The 20,627-nt window shown below is 35.5% G+C and overlaps 2 protein-coding genes across 5 annotated transcripts in view; one reads left to right on the forward strand and one right to left on the reverse strand.

Moving 5' to 3' along the window:
- Window positions 1-4,750, forward strand: part of cntn4 (contactin 4) — a 160,836-nt gene extending 156,086 nt beyond the window's left edge. For both annotated transcript variants that reach the window (XM_066698080.1, XM_066698079.1), the window contains exons 21-23: window positions 93-205; window positions 1,838-2,006; window positions 2,444-4,750. In XM_066698080.1, coding sequence (XP_066554177.1) covers window positions 93-205; window positions 1,838-2,006; window positions 2,444-2,535 — 374 coding nt within the window. In that variant the 3' untranslated portion in view covers window positions 2,536-4,750. The remainder of the gene's footprint in view (window positions 1-92; window positions 206-1,837; window positions 2,007-2,443) is intronic.
- Window positions 4,751-5,432: 682 nt separating this feature from the next.
- On the reverse strand, window positions 5,433-12,050 carry LOC136736030 (interleukin-5 receptor subunit alpha). Of its 3 annotated transcripts, none has more exons than XM_066698082.1 (9): window positions 11,834-12,050; window positions 10,628-10,707; window positions 10,332-10,452; window positions 9,325-9,509; window positions 8,628-8,773; window positions 8,213-8,363; window positions 7,893-7,986; window positions 7,616-7,688; window positions 5,433-7,179 (listed from the first exon to the last, which is right to left on the reverse strand). In XM_066698082.1, exons 2-9 carry the CDS (start codon window positions 10,695-10,697, stop codon window positions 7,087-7,089), a joined length of 933 nt encoding a protein of 310 aa, XP_066554179.1. In that variant the 5' UTR covers window positions 10,698-10,707; window positions 11,834-12,050; the 3' UTR covers window positions 5,433-7,086. The 3 variants fall into 3 exon arrangements, with proteins under 3 accessions (XP_066554179.1, XP_066554180.1, XP_066554178.1); XM_066698083.1 differs by having other exon boundaries at window positions 5,433-6,872; window positions 8,213-8,378; XM_066698081.1 differs by having other exon boundaries at window positions 8,213-8,378.
- Window positions 12,051-20,627: the final 8,577 nt, after the last annotated feature.

Below are 20,627 nucleotides of genomic sequence, written 5' to 3' on the forward strand. Positions count from 1 at the left end.
TATACACACCAAAATAACTTGATATCTACTTGGAATCAATGTTTTGCTTATTTTTTGTTTTCAATAATTAAAAGGTGTTTGTTCTCTTCCAGCACCTAGTCAGCCACCTTTGAAGGTTATGTGGAATACATCAAATTCCAAAATTATCCTGAACTGGGACCATGTTAAAGCTCTGGAGAATGAATCAGAAGTCACTGGATACAAAGTAAACAATTGTTTTTGTATGGTTGTTTTTTGTTTGTTTACTTATTTACAAATCATGTTACTGCTTATATCAGAAATGTTTTCAATTGTTCTTCATATTCTGTATATTTTGTTCTCTTTCTACAAAGTTGTTTTCAGAAAGAAATATAATAGACAGCACTATCCAAAAGTTTTAGGCAGGTGTGAAAAAATGCTATAAAGTAAGAATGCTTTCAAAATAGACATATTAATAGATTATATTTATCAATTAACTAAATGCAAAGTGAGTGAACAGAAGAAAAAAAAATACATCAAAACCATATTTGGTGTGACCACCCTTTGCCTTCAAAACAGCATCAATGTCTAGTGTTTAGTGTCTGTAGAGCCCGTCTCTGAAATAACTGGAAAAGTCGTTGAGATAAAGTAAATAGAACTTTAATCAAGCCAGCTTGGAAGCCCCAAGTCAGGAAATTCCTTCAGTGAGAACTTAATGTTTACTAACATGAGTGAAGCTTTATAGGACAAATGACGTAGAATCTTGTGGCCATTCATCCAATCAAAGGGGCTTCAAAAGATGCAAGCTCTGGAAAGTTTGTAGGCTGCCCTTCCCAAGGGAGGAGGCCATCATGGAGGCAGATGTCTGTTCCTGTTACAGCATACAAACTGTACGATCTTGTGGTTTTCTTAACAATGAGGTAACATCTTGAGCTTTGAGAGGAGAAACAGGAAATCCACAAACGGACATACCCATGGGCAATACATTCGGACAAACCCATGGGCGATGCATTCGGACCATTTCCCTTATCATAGATTAAACAGAAGTGGAAGCAGAGAGAATAATTTCAATAGGATGTATCTTTAACAACCACCTTGTTGGTTTTACTAGGCTAGATAAAGCTAATTTGCTCAGTCTGTATACAAACAATTTCTAATGCTAACATCAATATAAAACATTATATAATTATTACAAAACACTTTCTTCAGCTGTCCTATACAGAGTCTTCAGTGTCTAAATAACATGTCTATTTTTGAAAGCATTCTTACTTTGTAGCATTTTTTCACACCTGCCTAAAGCTTTTGCACAGTACTGTGTATATCACAGGTTCACAGGTTCCCAAAGATCACAGAAATACATATACCTATATATTTATATATGCAAGAGAGGAAAGCCATTTGTGTTTCATAATACTTCAATTTTGTACACATGTGCCTTCAAAAGGCACATTTTGTAATAATACTACTAATGGTTCAGAATGTCTTTATATGTTGTTCTTAATTGTACATATGTGTGAATATATATATATCATCTACTTGTATGAATTAAACAAAGTCTCTCTTTTATATATTATTTATATATAAATATACACAAACCAAAGTGAAAATACACATCTGAAGTTCACAGCCTTCAACAATGTGTGTGTATATTATTATTATTATTATTATTATTATTATTATTATAATTATAATTATTATTATAATTATTATTATTATTATTATTATTATTATTATTATTATTATTATAATTATTACCAATTTAAGGCAGGCCTTTATTAATCAATATTTTTCTGTATATAGTGTCTAAATAATTTTGCATACTTTCCAGTGTCCCTTCTGGCTCGCACAATCCATTTTTGCTTTTTAACCTTTCTGTTAGGTCTTATACAAACGCAACAGACAGAGCAGGACTGATGTTGTTGAAACAAATACAACATCAGTGGAACTTTCTTTGCCCAGCGACGAAGAATATATTATACAAATCAAGCCTTTTAGTGATGGAGGTGAAGGGATTAGCAGCAAACAGATTACTATTCCCAGAATATCAGGTAAGTAGGTTAGGCCATTCATTTTGGGAAAATGCATTAAACTCTTTGATACAGATCCATAGTGCAAACTCTTATAGTGCATCCAGAACAGACACAAAATGTCCTGTTGTCAAGAGTCATTAAAAATTTTAAATAAACATAAGATTACCTAATCAGTCTCATTTGATTATATCACACTCAGGGAAGAAAACACCAGTTTGTCATAGGTAGTTTAAATCTTGTGATTTTTGTTGTGATACTTATATCAGATCTTTCAATTATTTTTAAAATAGCACATTGCCCATTATTTTCCTATTAAAAGAAAACTTGTTATAGAACTGAAACCAATGCATTGTTCCTGATGATCAGTATCAGTTAAACAAGTGTTTGAAATATGGTTGTTGTGTCCATGTATAATTCAGTGGTCTAATTAAAATTGTGTTTGTTTTTTATCTCAGGTCCAAAAGCCATTGGCTCAGCATCCAAGGTGTCTACGTTATCAGCTCTCAGTACAATAGCACTCTCCCTCACAGCCAGATCAACGTTATGACAAAAAATAAGCGGACACACATTGGACTTTTCATTTATTGATGAGGTGGCATTATAAAGACTCGGGAAAACTACTTAAATACCATCTAACCTTGCTGATTTATAATGATCCCGTGTTTAGACTTCAGAAAATGACGACAATACTGAAAATCCTTCAAAATAAACAAAAATGGCTTCTCTAAAGTTTCCTTGCAGAACCTGAGAACCTGCACTGAAACATCTTTAATATGTTGTTACCAAAGCAGCTTTCATAAAAATGTTCTTATATGCATATTTTGTATGACATATTTAGCTTTTTATAGATTTCTTTAAATTTGCTATTGAACTGAGCCAGTTGTTTGCATTTTTCCACTTCTGTTCCAGTGATGGTTGTGTATACAGGAAATAGCTGCCAGGTATAACTAAGGATTACCATTTCTGTTTCAGTCTGTAGATGTTTGATATTTGTGCATTGTTAAGAGTACCCCATCAAAATATTTTTGAATTTCGGATCCCCCCCACTCTCTCCGTTGAGCACAAAACTGCAGGAAAGTAAACCATGCATTCCCCAGTGTCCAAAGGTGACCAGTCGTAAAAAAGGCACAGCCACAACTTTGCATCAAATGCCTCATGGCAGGCCTGTTCTGTCGCTTCATTATCCCTCTCATCATTCAATTAATATCTGTGTGTGTTTCTGAAAAGATGCAGTGTCCTGAGGTGATTGCATAATTGCATACCCCTAAATCTGGTCTTGTACTCTGATGTGGTGATAATGCCCCATATGCACCCATGAAAAATAAAATACTTTCATAACACTGGTTCTCACTGCAAAGTGTATGCTTCCTGGCTAATTTAAATAAGCTTTTTATAAACAGTTTTGATTGCATTTAAAAGGTGATCTCTGAAAAATTAAGTGCATGCAAATCCACATGATTGAATAAGGAATGATAATTGCTTTCTGATGCAACCTCAGCTATGAATACTTTTCCATTAAGTGTGTCATAGACAACTCTGTCTTTATGAAATATGGCAAAACATAATTTAATTATTTGTGTGAGGCTATTAACAAAATATTGAAAAGAAAGTCTAAACATTTGTTCTGTCAAGAACAAACACATATTGATGTAATAATCACATCAGTCTTGTAAATCTATACAAAGTAACTCTGTTAACTGCATACAAGACAAACTTTTTCTTAAATGCTTCCCTTTATTTAATCACAGAATGACTCTAGATCACTGCATCTTTAACCGCTTTTGTTAAAGCAGGCCCTCTTGGATTGCACTCTTTTCTGTCTCTTTCACTAATTATTGGTAAGGCAATTAAAACACATTGCTTTGCTTTTATCATAGTGAAATGTACAATTACTCTAAAATTAGTTTTCGCATTTTATCCCGTTCATTTGAAATTCAAATACATTTACCACAAGCTTCCATGCCTCTTTTGGTGTACTCTTTCTGTATGAATTATGTGGTGATCCCATTGTTTTTCTTTTTGTTTGTTTGGTTGGTTGGTTTTTCTCACAAAGCTGGTAGTATCTCTTCAAAATCTATGCTAGGCCTACTGTTTAAGTTGAGAATGTGCCTCATTGTCGGCTGGTTTTGCAGACCTTGATAAGTTCCTAGTCTTGAACTACCCTACCTAAAACAATATTGTGTAGTTTAAGACTATTACTAATATGGGTCTGTGAAATAAGCCCTGTATGTTTAAATGATGAATCCTCAGGATCTTTAAGAGCCTTAACTTGCACACATGTAAAAATGTATTATTAATAATAATAATAATAATAATAATAATTAAACTAGGCAGCTGGTTAAGGCAAGTTCAACACATATTACATATACAATACAATATGTATTGACATTGACTGGCATAATTTAAAAGTATAGTCTGGAAGAACTGTATTGGTCAACTTAAACATATTGCTTACACCACACTTAGAGAGCTGCAGCTCCAACATGAATTATAATTTAGCATGAACAAGGGCAAAGTATATTACCTCTGATATTCTAATGGGTCTTTTAACTGCTGAAATAGACAATAATCAGACGCTGCAGAGTTTCTCTTAGTTTCCAATTGTCTAATGATGAAATGTAATACTGGTACAGTATGTAGCTAGTACTCCAGTGAAGTGAAGATAGTTTTTAGTACCCAAAGGTGCACATTATAGGGTACCATAACTGTTACAAAAAACAAAGTGTGTATGTGTAGATTATATATATATATATATATATATATATATATATGTAGTCATACACCACACACTGAGGTCTAGAAAAATGTATAATGTACCTTTTGTATTCTTCAGATACTGAATATCTGAAGAACTTTATATTAAAAAATGAAAACTTTCATAGGATCTCATTTGCTGTGTTTTTCTGTAAAGACACAAACCTTTCTTTCATGTTTCATACTGTAGCTAAATGTTATTCCGCATGACAGTGTTACCTTTTCTTTCATTACGTTGATTGTCCAAACAGCTTCAGTCCCTGCATTTTACTTCGGGTGACTTGGTAAGAATGAGAACATGCAATTGTAGTATTTTGGTTTTGTTTAGTTTTTTGTGCTCCCACAGGCTGAGGTGAAAACTGCCTTTTGTTCCCACTTACCTACCCTGGAAAGCTGTTGCCATTGCTCAGTCTGAATAACTTATTTGAAATTTTACTATCAAAGGTCTAACAGATGTAAGTTTTTTATTCTTATTATTGAGTTACTGAATAAACAGACTTAATTTATAAACATGTTTGCTATTTGTTTTTTTCTTCAGATGGTGAATAGTAGTGTGTTGGTGGTACAACAGTATTATCCTCACTTCATGGGGAGACCTTATAATAGTTCATAAAGTTCTGAGGTCTACACACTGTAACAATACTGTATCAACAACATGTCTTCATTTTATATAATGTACAGAGTCATATGTTCTGTTCAGGGATCTTTATTTCCAGCTGTTTATAACTGAATGGGAAATAGAATGTATGCAGTTCTTATTCAATCAATGCAAGGAGGAATAATCCAGGTGAAAAGGTAATGTTCTGAATAAACTATTATTTGTATTGCTTTTCCATTTTGCACAACATACATTGAAATAAATTAAAATATAATAATAATAAATTAATATTAGAACTATTATTATTCACATAGTTTTTATTTATGGTCACGCAAACATGAGTTTATTTATATAGTATTTCCTTGGTATAAACTGTTCTCTCATAATTATCTGTTGCTTCCTTGTAATAATAATTAAGAAAAGATTAATACAAATAAAGCAAACTATCACATATTAATTTACACATGGTTGTATATTTCATGTGTATAGCTTAGCTGTTAACATATATAATATGCCATTTGTATACCCTGAACATTTTTGCAAACATTATTGCCATAAAACTCACTAATATACTATTGCAAGTGGCAATATCAAATATCAAAATATAACATTTCCTACTGAACACTCAATGTAGTAGCTGCTATGTGTAAATTAATCAATGTACAGACGGTTAACAAACTAATGGAAAACTGAACATAAAGTGTCTCAGTAAGAGGTCGGGCACCACGAGCAGCCAGAACAGCTTCAATGCTCTTGGTACAGATTCTACGAGTCTCTGGACTCTACTGGAGGGATGAACACCATTCTTTCAAAAGATATTCCCTCATTTGGTGCTTTGATGATGGTGGTGGAGAGCGCTGTCTAACACATCAGTCCAAAATCTCCCATAGGTGTTCAATTGGGTTGAGATCTGGTGACTGTGAAGGCCATAGCATATGATTCACATCAGACCATTCAGTGACCCTCGTGCCCTGTGGATGGGAGAATTGTCATCCTGGAAGAGACCGCTCCCATCAGGATAGAAATGTTTCACCATAGGATAAAGGTGATCACTCAGAATAACTTTGTAATGATTTTCAGTGACCCTTCCCTCTAAGGGGACAAGTGGACTCAAACCATGCCAGGAAAATGCCCCCCACAGCATAACAGAGCCTCCGGACCCCCTCACTGTAGGGGTCAAGCGGTCAAGCTGTCAGCGGTCAAGCAGTCAGGCCTGTACCGTTCTCTTGGTGTCGCCACACATGCACTCGTCCACTTGTCGAGAACACTAGCCAGTTGAGTGTCTTTGTGACTGAAGCTCCTGCCATTCGTGCCCCAATAATGACCCCTCTTTCAATGTCTCTTAGATCCTTTCCTCTTGCCATCTTGATCCAAAATCAAGGTCAGCTGGGCCTGCTCAGCATTTTTATACATGCCACAGAGCATGATAGGATGTTAATTGCTTAATCGTATCATGTAGTATACCTGTTTTGAGGCATCTCAATTTGTTATGTTCCTCCACTCATTTATTCAGGTTTTTCCTTGTCACCAGTCTGTATGTGTATAGACACAAAATTCTAAAAGTTCACTGCCGTAGAGGTTGCTAATGGTAAGCACTATTTCAACATAATCACACAATATTAAATACAAACAGTTTGAAACAACAAATATACACAATAAATTCCATTGCTATGAAGAAGTAAGATGAAACGGTGCATTTGTTTCTCCTTTTAAAATGGTAATTAAATGTGTTGTGTGTACTACTATTCAAATCCAGGAACTTGAGGCCCCTTCAGCAAACACGACCAGGATTTCTTCTGGTTCTACAGTGTTTATGAGAGTACCAAGGACACTGGGGACCTGTAAAATGTATTTTTCTTTAAATACTGCAAAAAATACATTAAAGACAATCACCTGAAAGGGGTCAGAATGTTTCCTTTCTTTACATATTTACTTTACATTAATAAAATTAAGCCTATATTGTTTTTTTTATATAATTCCTTACAAGTTTAAAGGCATTGCAGCCTCAAATGCTTGAACACCTCTGCTTAAGTTATAACAATAAAAACAATAATAAAAAATAACAGGGATCACTGTAGTAGTAGTAGTAGTAGTAATAATAATAATAATAATAATAATAATAATAATAATAATAATAATAATAATAATAATGGTTACATAAAGAACCTATAGGTGAAAATTGTTATTTGGATTATGCAGATTGTACTACTTCATTGATGTGGTTGTTTTATCTATTTGTATTTTTATTGGCAAAGTATGCTATGTCCTACCTTACCTTTACATCTTTGAATTTGATCTTCGGATGTGGGATAGGGGGAAATAGCTTTTTTTTAATCTGTGTTTCGTAGCTAATAAAGGTAAGACAAATACAAAAAGAAAAAAAAAGAAAATTCAAGATCAATCCCATCCATGTACACCAACACATATTTAAACTATTAATTGAAAAAATAATCACTATGACTGATCAATGATTAGTTTAAATAAACCATACCTATTGCAAAGTATTTAATTAACATTAAAGTGTTTAATTGCATATATGTAAGCATATTTACCTTGTATATAACAAAATGGCAAATAACAGGGTGAAAATTGTGGATGAGATGATCACCGGGACCATGAAATCTGTTCGGATTTCAATTTCATTGTCTGCAGAAAAAGTGATGCATATAAATATTAATGAATTAAAAGCTTGTAATAAATACAAAGACATGATTGTGATGAAAATAATGATTTTACATGTTTTTATAAGTTACTAAAATGATAGAATGGATCACTCCTACTAACATGAGTATCTATTAACCAAGCATTTTGGTGAGTATGCAAGCTCCCTTTTAAGTTATGTGCAATATTTAGAATAGAAATATTTTTTTACCAAGATATACACGCTGACTCCAGTCACTCCAGTATCCAGGTTCTCTGCATATTGCATTTCCATTCACACGAACTTGGAAAAATCTGTTATTTTTTGCTGGAGTTCCTTTATGGTGATGAAAGACGTATTTCTTTACATTCGACGCTGGAACCTGAGACCACATATACTTCATAAGGAGAAATCAGTGGTGACAAGTATTTGTTGTTTTGTGTTTTACCAGTATGTATAATAAAACATTTGCTGCCTAAAATGCTTATCTATGCAGTATAGAATTTACATCCCAGGGTGTTATTCTTTATTTCACGTTCTTTCTGCCTGTCTTACTGTCCGTCGGTCTGTATCAATAAATATTATTTTAATTGTTTTATGTTTTTATCAATATGAACTATTTATATGTATAAAAAAAAATGTTTACCTTTATGTTCCTTCCGATTGAATCTTTTATTTCATATATGAAACATATTGGTTCAAAGCTATATGTCGTGACTGGCTGCTCCCATGACAATGTGACGTCTTCAGCTGTCTTGGACACACTGACATTAATTGGAGGGTTTAATTTCTCTAAAAAAATATTTGTAAATATAATAGGTGAATAGAAAAAATAAATCACTTGAGAAACACAAATTATTCACTTCACATTCACATTTTCACTTTTATACATTGGTATTCAAAACGATGTGGCCACTGACTGAATGTTAATTAAATCCTAGTGATAAAGTAAATCTATAAATGAAAATCAGCTAATACAAACAGTATGTTTAACTAACATTTGATCTCAGTTCTTTACATAAAATAACAATCCCTTATTGGATTCTGTAGTGAGTTACTATAAGGAGGGAGGAGAAAATGAAAATGCTATTGTTTCATTCATAATTACCATACAGAAAGTGAATGATTTACCAAATGTAATTGTTAAGAGTATAAAAGTAAACATTATGTGAGCCCAGTTAATCTCTTATCAGCACCTGTATTATATATAGGATGGTGTCATTCAAAATGCATTGTTCTTTAGCTAAAATATCCCTGGGCCAAATCTGGATGAAAACAAATAAATATTAAATAAAAAATAAGATGTTTCAGAACCATATAGAAAACAAATGCATCATACCTACCAAGACGAAAGGGATTAAAATATGTGTTGCTTTGGTTAATTGTAAATTCCTTGCTATATCCTGTTATTGTCAAATCTACAAGGTTTATGTCATCATATTCAATTTCAACGTTCATGAAATGACATCTAAAATTATCCTTCTGTCTTTCAAGGACTTTCACATGACAGATTTCTTCTGTTTTCTGCCTGTTTTTGAGAGACAAACATAAAATAAACAACAAAAAAATGCAGTTACAAATATCTACACCGTTACAATTGTAGCTTTAAAATAAAGTCAGATGATACAAGGTTTAATTGTTTTTATTTTTTTTTATTAGGATAACAGATAGTTATTCGGAAAAACTTTTATTTTTCTAAATATTCCTGCAGAATGTATTTGCTTGCAGAGACAAAGGATTGGAGATAGGAGCAGGTACAGTGTGGGAGAGAGTGGTCAGCCAAAAAATATATTTTGAAATTAGATGCACCCAGAAAAGGTTAAGAGTGAAGTGTCAACTAGAGTGACGCAGAGAAAGTACCCATCTGGCATCAGAGTCGGTTGAGCTGGAAAGGACAGCTTGGTTCAATATAGAACAAAGTGGAGGGCTGTACCAGGATGGATGTGTGTCAAGCAAGAGGCTTGGGCTAGGTTTCATTTGAGATATTGTATGTATATAGACCTGACATTGACAGCAGGGGGAGCCATCGCTCCACTTTGGGAATAATATTAAAGCTCAATAAAACAGCAAATTGATTATTTGCTTAATGTACAGGAACTGTTGGTGGGCAGCATGCACTAAGTTTCATACTGTGGGGTTAAATACTTTCCACTCAGAAAGTTGCATGTTTTGTAACACACTATTTTTTGACACTTCTGAAAAAGTGTTGCATTTTCATGGTAACTGTCCGGTTAACTGATCATTTTGTTCACCGCAAAACATCTTCCTTCTTTCTGTGCTTGGAACTTGTTTTTTTTTTTAAGCATTGTAAAAATTCTGTACCTGGGATACCAACTAATCTGATATTTACCTCAAAAGGAGGGTAAAGTTGGAGTTTTCTGGAACATCTTTATTGGTTTTCCAAGTACAATTTATTAAATGTAAGTCATAAATAATGCAGGACACATTAGAAATGTTGATCACACTGATTCCTGGGGGAAACAAATATTGTAATGTTATCATGACTGCTAGATTTTCATGATTGTATATTATATTAGTTTAAATAATTACATTCAGAGATTTTTATTGTGTAGATATTACACCTAATAATACTGTTACTACTACTACTAAGATTATTATTTAGATAAAACTGTAAAAATAACTTACCAGATTGTGCTTCAAGGTGGTGAAAAGGACTCACACAGACCACAATACACATCAAAATACTTGTAAACATCCTTCAAATACTGCAAATCAAAATAGTATTTTCTTATTCATTTTAAAAAACAACTTTTGAAGAAATATATCAATGAGAGTATACTCAAAGATGGAAGGACAAAGGAAATAAAATACAAAACATGCTATTGAACTTTTAAAAAGCAAAACCAAGTAACATGGAACAAGTTAAAGTACATTATTCCTTTAAGCAACAGTTGAAGCTTTTGTAACAAATCTAACATTTGAAACATAGACACTCTATTAATTGTTACTCATTCTGTCACTTACGTTTCCCTTTTTTATTTTGTTCAGCCTGTAAAAGCTTGTAAATTGGAGAATAAAGTCCGTATACTTCAGTAAACAATCCCATAAACCAAACTCTCAATACATCAATTGACAATCCAAACAAACTAGGTTTTTCTTGCAATCACTTTTATACATTTCAAAATATCACATTTTAGTAATCACAATGCCATTGCCAATTAAACTTAATATATACAATAAAATTAGTTCCAGCTTTAGCACAAAGCCTTAATCCAAAAAACCAAAGGAAGGTCCAGCCATAGAGTAATCTCAACTATGTATTGTGATTCCTCACCAGAAATCAGAATCATTTGTATATGTTAATAATTAAAATTACAGTCTTGCCAGTATTGTGGAGGACAGTGTGTTATTTCTTGACCAGAATCAAACTCTTTAAGCAGGTAAAACATTATGCAAAATAAACACAATTTTGAATGTAGTTAATTTATAAATAAATGGTAATCCCAGAAAAATGTTACTTTTTCTGAAACTGCTTTCTTTATTTAAGATGGCACTTTTTTATCCAATAAAGTATTTCAGAGAGAAATACCAATTGTTGCGGAATTACATATTTATTCATACATTTGTTTCTTAGGATTTGTTTTGCCCAGTACCACTAAATAACATTTAATGGACTGGATACTATTTTACAAAAGTAGTCAATTTGGATATAAGCAGCATAGTTATGAAAAGGTAAGCAGTTGACTGCAAATCTTAATTCTAAATCGGGACTTATTAATCAATTAAATTAGTTTATTACGTAAATCAGTTGTAACCAGCTTCTTATTTTGCCCTATATGAAAGTAATGCTGTATATGTATTAGACTGCAAGAGAGGAGACATTTTTCTTACCTGTGCCGAAGACAGTGGAGTCCACTGAAACAATACAACAAATATTTCCACTGTTTTGAGTGTGAACAAGGCTGCAAGTAAAGTGTCTCATGTATATGAACATGGGGTCTAGTGCAGCAGTATCAGCCGAGCAATCTGGGTTGATGCAAAAAAAGGAAAACAAAACTAATTTCTTGCACATTTATTGATTGGTGTTCTGTAGAAATGCCTAGCTTTACTGTATAGTATAGGACAGTGTAGTATGTGCTCATGAATATTTATTCTGTGACACATTGGGTGACATCCTCTGCCCTGCAGACATGAAAATTATTAACCATATTGAGAAACATTTCCTTCATCTAATATTGTCATATGTTGAAATCATCGGGGTTCTTAAGTCATAAACATGTATTTGGGTGTAGAAGTGTGATATTTATGCAACATACCAAGCTGTTTTATTTTGTTCCGTTTTTGGACCCCCTTGACCTTTGGACACATTCTGTTGTGTCAGAACCTTCGGGTTTCGTGCATTTACATTATTATTTTTTTAGATGCTATGTAGCTTGAACAGCCACATCCAACGTAAGGATAATTTGTTGTGGTAAAGCATGGATGCAGATTCCAAAAACAAGCAGGCCCCTTTTATGTATTGAAGTAAAATATGCAAAAAATGTTTGCTGAAGTAGTTTCTTAATAAATAAGCAGCATATTTCAATTGTTAAGGGTGCTAAAAGGCATAACTGTTGCAGCTGAAAGCTAGGTGACTCATGATAAATGATGGTGCCAGATAACATGTACTGTAAACAGCTTACAGACATCCCTTTTTATGATAAAACAAAATCTAAACTCTGCAGACTTCCACCTTGGACACATTGTTGATAGTATGAGGACATCTAATGTAACATTCCATAATTTCTTAGACGCAAGGACAGATGTATAAAGATTTGTGGAGTTGGTTTCACCATGGAGTAAAACATCAATCTAGCAGAGAAGAAATACATTGTGTAAATGGACAACATAAATCTACATCAGCAAATATCAGTGTATGCTGATTCAGTATCAATCAACTACTAAAGCCCAGAACACACCAGCGCGTCATATGGCTCACCTTGCATCCATTTTCAATATAATAGATGTCTATGGACCCAGAAACACCCTCGTCGCATCGTCGGGTGTCGTGTCGAGGCTGAATTATGTTTGCATATATATATATGTGTGTGTGTATGTCTGCCAACATACTTGCACGTAACGTTAACATGTGCATAGGGGCAGTGTCACATTTACCACAGAATCTACAGAAAACAAAGAAACATAGAAACAGAAATAATAATAATAATAATAATAATAATAATAATAATAATAATAATAATAATAATAATAATAATAATCACTGGTTTTCATAGTTGCCAATGGGTTTTGTATCCAATATCTCCTTCATCTTAGGAAAGGAAGTATATACACTCACCTAAAGGATTATTAGGAACACCTGTTCAATTTCTCATTAATGCAATTATCTAACCAACCAATCACATGGCAGTTGCTTCAATGCATTTAGGGGTGTGGTCCTGGTCAAGACAATCTCCTGAACTCCAAACTGAATGTCTGAATGGGAAAGAAAGGTGATTTAAGCAATTTTGAGCGTGGCATGGTTGTTGGTGCCAGACGGGCCGGTCTGAGTATTTCACAATCTGCTCTGTTACTGGGATTTTCACGTACAACCATTTCTAGGGTTTACAAAGAATGGTGTGAAAAGGGAAAAACATCCAGTATGCGGCAGTCCTGTGGGCGAAAATGCCTTGTTGATGCTAGAGGTCAGAGGAGAATGGGCCGACTGATTCAAGCTGATAGAAGAGCAACTTTGACTGAAATAACCACTCGTTACAACCGAGGTATGCAGCAAAGCATTTGTGAAGCCACAACACGTACAACCTTGAGGCGGATGGGCTACAACAGCAGAAGACCCCACCGGGTACCACTCATCTCCACTACAAATAGGAAAAAGAGGCTACAATTTGCACAAGCTCACCAAAATTGGACAGTTGAAGACTGGAAAAATGTTGCCTGGTCTGATGAGTGTCGATTTGTGTTGAGACATTCAGATGGTAGAGTCAGAATTTGGCGTAAACAGAATGAGAACATGGATCCATCATGCCTTGTTACCACTGTGCAGGCTGGTGGTGGTGGTGTAATGGTGTGGGGGATGTTTTCTTGGCACACTTTAGGCCCCTTAGTGCCAATTGGGCATCGTTTAAATGCCACGGCCTACCTGAGCATTGTTTCTGACCATGTCCATCCCTTTATGACCACCATGTACCCATCCTCTGATGGCTACTTCCAGCAGGATAATGCACCATGTCACAAAGGTGGAATCATTTCAAATTGGTTTCTTGAACATGACAATGAGTTCACTGTACTAAACTGGCCCCCACAGTCACCAGATCTCAACCCAATAGCTTCGTGCCCTGGATGTGCATCCCACAAATCTCCATCAACTGCAAGATGCTATCCTATCAATATGGGCCAACATTTCTAAACAATGCTTTCAGCACCTTGTTGAATCAATGCCACGTAGAATTAAGGCAGTTCTGAAGGCGAAAGGGGATCAAACACAGTATTAGTATGGTGTTCCTAATAATCCTTTAGGTGAGTGTATAGCCTATACTTAATATAATTAATATATCTCCCATCAGAGCTCATACTTTATCAATCTCTATAATCCCCGATACACGCGCACGTGGGGAGCGTCAATTCGTCCCCGCCAGGGACCCGCGCGAGAGAAAACTCGCAGTTTTGTTACAGCAGCGACTGGCAGCTGCGCAGTGCGGGTTGTAGCATTTTGTGTTCCGAGGTCTGGACCACAGAGACTGAGTGTTCCAGACCTCAGCACTATGGTCCATGGAGTGGTCCAGATCACCTAATGCAAACATTGTTTTCTTGGACACACCATCTAAAATCCGTTTACTGTAAAATATATTGTCAACTTACACATATCCAAACTACAATCATAATAATCATAAACATAATATTACTATTATAATTATTATTAGCCCTACTGTTATTCTGATGATGATGATACTATTATTATTATTATTATTCATAATCATCATAATCATAATCATAGTAATAATAATAATGTGTTTAATAATGTGTTGTTATTATTTCTTACAATAACGGGAAGGGATTAAGTATGTTAACCACTAAGTAGGCTATATAGTTATGTCTTATAAAATAAAATCAAAAATCAAAAAGTGTAGTAAAGTGTTCATTTGCTGGGTCGTTGTGTCCAGACCTCGGACCTCGGACCTCCTTGAGTTTTCACCTGCTGTGCTGTGATGGGACTGTGGCACTGCAGTCACCAGAACCAGCCACTGTCACCCTCCTGCTGAACAGCAGCTCGTGTAACATACAATCTTTTCAAAATCTTATTTATCAGACAATTTGTATGCTAACGTCATTCTGAATGAAATTATTCGTTATTAATTTCTGCTCATTATGATTGAAGATAAAACAATGCTTAGTTGAACACTAATCTTCAATTTAATGTCAGCATATTTGCATGTCGTCTGTTTGCGCTCTGCAAAGAAATGTTTTACCAACTTTTTTTTTGTTATTATCGCCATATCTTCATAAACCATATATGTTCCTTATTTTATCACTGTGCGATCTAGGAACATTAAAAACAAAAACATAGGTTGTGTGGTTATGATTGTAATGGCTGTTATTTTAAAGAGAGATTATAAGAGATTTATTAACGTATTTATGCCCATAGTCTATTCCTGAAGGATAATGTCATTACGAAGAAGATTTTTTTTTTTGGCAACAACCGCCCCCCACCCCCGGATTATGGGACCCCCCATAAACTCTGACCCAATTCGAACACTGTTTACAAGTATATAAATACAGTTTTATATTATTATTGCTAGTTTTACTGTTTGCTGTACTTGTTCAGTTGTAGTTTATGTAGGTTTTAGCAAAAGCTATATAGTGCTGTGATGGAATATGTCCAGAAAGCTGTGCTGAATACAAGGCAATAGCGCCAGATCCATCACCATGCTGTGCAAAGTCCTGTGGCGCATCTGTAGCGCAGTCTTCCAAGCTTATTGTGTTGAACATTTCAATAAATAACACAGAGCAAGCCTGATGGCACAGGTTTTGATAGTGATTGAGTTTTAGTTGATAATTACTGTTCATTGTTTATTATAATAGCGTTTCAGTGTATTGTTTATTATGAGTTCCACTGTATTGTATAGTATTTGTATGTTTCAGTGTTTTAATGTTTATTTACATTTTAGTGCATTATTGTCTTTATTATTACCAAAGTTAATCATTGATTATAAAGTATAATATTGTAAACTAAAAAGTTATTAATATTGCATTTGCATGGTTTTCCTTGTTTCAAACAAAACCAAATCCCATTTGATCTCTTTACTGAGCATGGATATGTAGTACATGGGAGCATAAACGGTTAATGAAAAACACAGTTTTGTTATTTTCAAAATCTGGTACCTGGTAAGGGTTTTCATTTTTTCATCTGGAGTTGAAGTGTTTAATTTAAAAATACCTCATCTCACTTTGCTAATCTGCCATGGCACAGATCATAGTGTTGAAGCAGGTCTCATATCCTTCACTTGCACTTCCTCCCTGATTAGGCAAGGGATTTCCCGACTTCATTAACAAAATCTCTTTATCATTTTCTTCCTCCAATTCCTCCTCATGCTGATGATTCAGTCTTTATGAAACACAAACATATTTTTTTATTTTAACAGTAAAATATAGTTTTGTGATTCTTGTAGTTTTTTTTTTTTTGCGCAAAATGGGATCGCTGCCTTTTGACTCTTGGGAGACATGTTTCATCAAATTTGAGGCATCAAAGTGACACGCTGGTGTGTACCAGCAAGGAATCCTGAACATTGTATTAATAAAAATTAAATTCTTCATTCCAGTATCGTCCCCGAGAAAACCTTTGTGGGCAGTAAGGGGAAATAAAAATGCACGTGATAGAGAAAATGTTGGAGAAATTAATAGCAAGTCTGCTAGATAACCATAAAAAAAACACCAGATTCTTATGTCTGCTTACAGAGAATCAAGCATTCTTAGAAGCAAACTCAAGCAACAAGTAATGTATGCAAGTCATTAATAAAATGCAGTTTTGTTCACACTAAATCAGTGGAGGAAAATGTAAGTTGCATGGGCTTTTAACTGAAGGATCTACAAGTTGCCATTGACAGACACAGGACAGTACAGGTGACAGGCAGCCATCTTGTTGTGTTCCTAGTTTCAGACAGTCTTAGCATTCCTGATTTTGTTTTAACTGCGTTAATTGAAGTTAATCTTGCCTGTAGTTTGCCTTAATTTAAGTCAATTCAGTGCAGCTGCTGAGTTGGTGAAAGTAAATAGGTTGAAGGAAAAGTGCTTTAGTCTAGGACAACCAGGATTTCAGTTAAGTGAGTTGTGCCAGGTGGATCCAGTTGGAGCCAGTTAGGTGTGAATTGGGGGCAGGTAAGGCAAGGCAACTTAAACCTGCTGTTGAGAGAGCTGTGCTGTTTCTCGGTGACAAAAAAGTCAAGCAGTTGACCAGGGGACAGAAACCAACAGACCAAAAAAAAAAACAAATTGCAAAATTTAGGAGCATGTGGCCACTACAGTGTCATGTTTACAGAATGATTGCCTTCCTGGATGAACTCATCCAAGAAGATTTAATTTGTTAACGTTGTCAGGATGTTGAAATCCTAGAGATCAAGGTCCGTGATCTTTAGGCTCAGCTTGTTGATCTGCGCTGTATTAGGGCTATAGAAGAATTGGTCAATCAGCCCATGAGAGAGATGGTGTGCACGCCAAAACCTAGGAGAGTTGAGACCTTAGAGCAGGACAGCATAGAGAACTGCTGGGTTACAAACCGCAGAAAAGGGCCTGCACAACCCTTAGAGACATCCCAAGAGCTAGAAATGCCCAACAGGTTCCAACTGCTGGACACCGAGTTGGACAGTGACAGCTCAGAGGGTGATGGGAGGGCAGTTGGGCACCAGAGCATCATGGTGTCCACTCCCCCCCAGAACAGGGAGGTAGTTATAGTAGGAGACTCAATTCTTAGACGTGTAGATCACACAGTGTGCTCTAGTGACAAGGAGACCCGCATGGTATCTTGCCTACCTGGTGCTCAGGTTGCATATCTCCCTAAACTAGTAGACGGGCTACTGGCCAAAGCCGGGGGGAATCCACTGGTCATGGTCCACGTTGGAACCAATGACATAGGAAAAGGTAGGACAGAGGTTCTGCAAGACAAATTTAAAGAGTTAGGAAAGGAACTAAAGAGCAGAACCTCCATGGTAGTTTTCTCCTAAATACTTCTGGTATCATGTGCATGGCCAGGGAGACAGGCAGAGATTAGAAAGTTTAACATGTGGTTGAAATATTGGTGTAGGGAAGAGGGCTTTAGATTTATGGATCATTGGTCTTTCTTCTGGGATAGATTGAACCTGTACAAACCAGACGATCTACTCCAAATCAGAAGGGGGGCTAATGTATTGGGAGAGTGTATGTGCAGAGTAATTGAGAATCTTTTAAACTAGGAACCAGGGGGGCAGGGAGCTCTGACAATGGGAGATGTTCCACTAAGGAAAGAAAACAAAGGGAAACTGCTAGTAGAAAAGTCCTGAAATGTTTGTACCTCAATGCCAAGGAGTATAAGGAACAAGATGTTAGACCTAGAAGCCACAGTGCTGGCGTGTGACAATGATGTTGACTGACAGAAACATGGCATTCAGAAAAGTTGAAATGACACACACAGTTTAGGAAGGACCGGCATAATTGAAGAGGTGGTGGGGTTGCATTATATGTCAGAAATGGCAGAAGAACTCCATTTAGATCCTAGTAACAATACAGAATCTTTGTGGGTTTGAATAAAACATTTGAATAAAAGATCTGGAGGATTAGTGGTAGGAGTGTGTTACAGGCCACCAAACTCGAATATTCAGAAAGATGTTGCATTGTACAGTGTAATCAGGACTGCATGTAGCAAGGATGTGGATGTTATAATGGGGGATTTCAATTTCCCAAACATAGACTAGGAAAGCAGAAGCAGAAATAGAATTGGTTGAGATGGTAAATGACTGCTTTCTAGCTCAATTTGTCAGGGAACCAACCAGAGAGAGTGCATGTATTGACTTGATCTTTTCAAATGACCAAGATAGAGTCAGAGGGACACTAGTTGGCAAACTGTGATCATGCTATGGTTAGCTTTGAGGCATACTTTCAAAAAACAAGGACCAAGTCTGAAACAATGATCTATAATTTTAGAAAAGCAAACCTTGAAGGTATGAGGCTGCACTTAGAAGAGGTAGACTGGAGCACATTGGATACAGATTCAGTTGAAAATTGATGGTTATATTTTAAGAATATACTACTTGAGGCTCAGGTGAAATCTGTACCAAAACATAGCAAATTGAGGACCAAAAAACATTGGCCAAAATGGTTTAATAGAAGGATGCCAAAAAATATCAAGAGAAAGAAAATGTTGTATAGCGCATACAAAAGGAATAGAAACGAAACAAAATACAAATAATATAAGGAACTGCAAAGAGATCTTAAGAAAGGGATCAGGAAAACAGAGGGAATTAGAAAGAAACAGCTCTTGGAGCTAAAACTAATGCAAAGAGCTTTTTTCAATACTACAACAGCAAGAGGTCAATAAAGGAGGAAGTGAAGCAGCTAAAGGGCAAAAATGAAAGTATCTTGGAAAATGAACAAGATGTGGCAAATGTTCTAAATGAGTATTTCAGAAAAACAGATAACATGCCACAGGTTAACGATCAGTCCAGTCAAACCCTAAGAGAGATCAGGATAAATGGGGAGGAGGTACTAAAGGGACTAGCAGAATTAAAAACCAACAAATCACCTGGGCCAGATGAAATATTTCCAACAGTACTTAAAGAAATGAGGGAAATTATTTTTTGGCCGCTAACTAAAATATTCCAAATGACACTTAGAACAGGGGATGTGCCAACTGACTGGAAGACGGCAAATGTCATACCAATCCACAAGAAAGGGGACTAAACTGAGCCAGGAAATTACATACCAATCAGTCTCACCTGCATTACTTGTAAAATGTTGGAAAAAATGATTAGACAGAAAATAGAGGAGCATCTTAATGAAAACCATATTCTTGGAGATAGTCAACATGAGTTTAGACGAGGCAGAGCATGTCTTACTAAATTATATGATTTTTTTTAACATGCAACTGCAGCTGTAGATCACGTGAAAGCCTATGATATGATATACTTAGATTTTCAAAAAGCTTTTGATAAGGTTCCACACCAAAGACTGATCCTCAAATTGGAAGCTGTAGGCATTGAGGGTAATGTAAGTAGATGGATTATGAACTGGTTGATGTATAGGAAACGGAGGCTGTTGATTAGAGGAGTCGCTTCTAACTGGAGTGAGGTTGTTAGTGAGTTCCACAATGTGGGGAAGCAATAAAAAAAGGCAAACAATGTTAGGGTATATTGTTATATACTTATTCCTTAAGTATTCCAGGTCTGAAGGGAATGTCCTACTGAGAGACTGAGGGAACTGAACCTTTTCACCCTGGAACAGAGGAGACTACGTGGGGACTTGATTCAAGTCTTCAAAATCATTAAAGGCATCGACCACATCAAACCAGAGGAGCTTTTCCAGATCAGCAGGGAAACACGCACCCGGGGACACAAATGGAAATTGGGCTTCAAGGCATTCAAGATGGAAAACAGGAGACACTTCTTCACACAGAGAGGAATCACAATCTGAACAAACTCCCCATCGATGTGGTTGAAGCTGAAAA

Source organism: Amia ocellicauda, chromosome 3 (genome assembly GCF_036373705.1).
Source record: "Amia ocellicauda isolate fAmiCal2 chromosome 3, fAmiCal2.hap1, whole genome shotgun sequence".
Classification (NCBI taxonomy): Eukaryota; Metazoa; Chordata; class Actinopteri; order Amiiformes; family Amiidae; genus Amia; species Amia ocellicauda.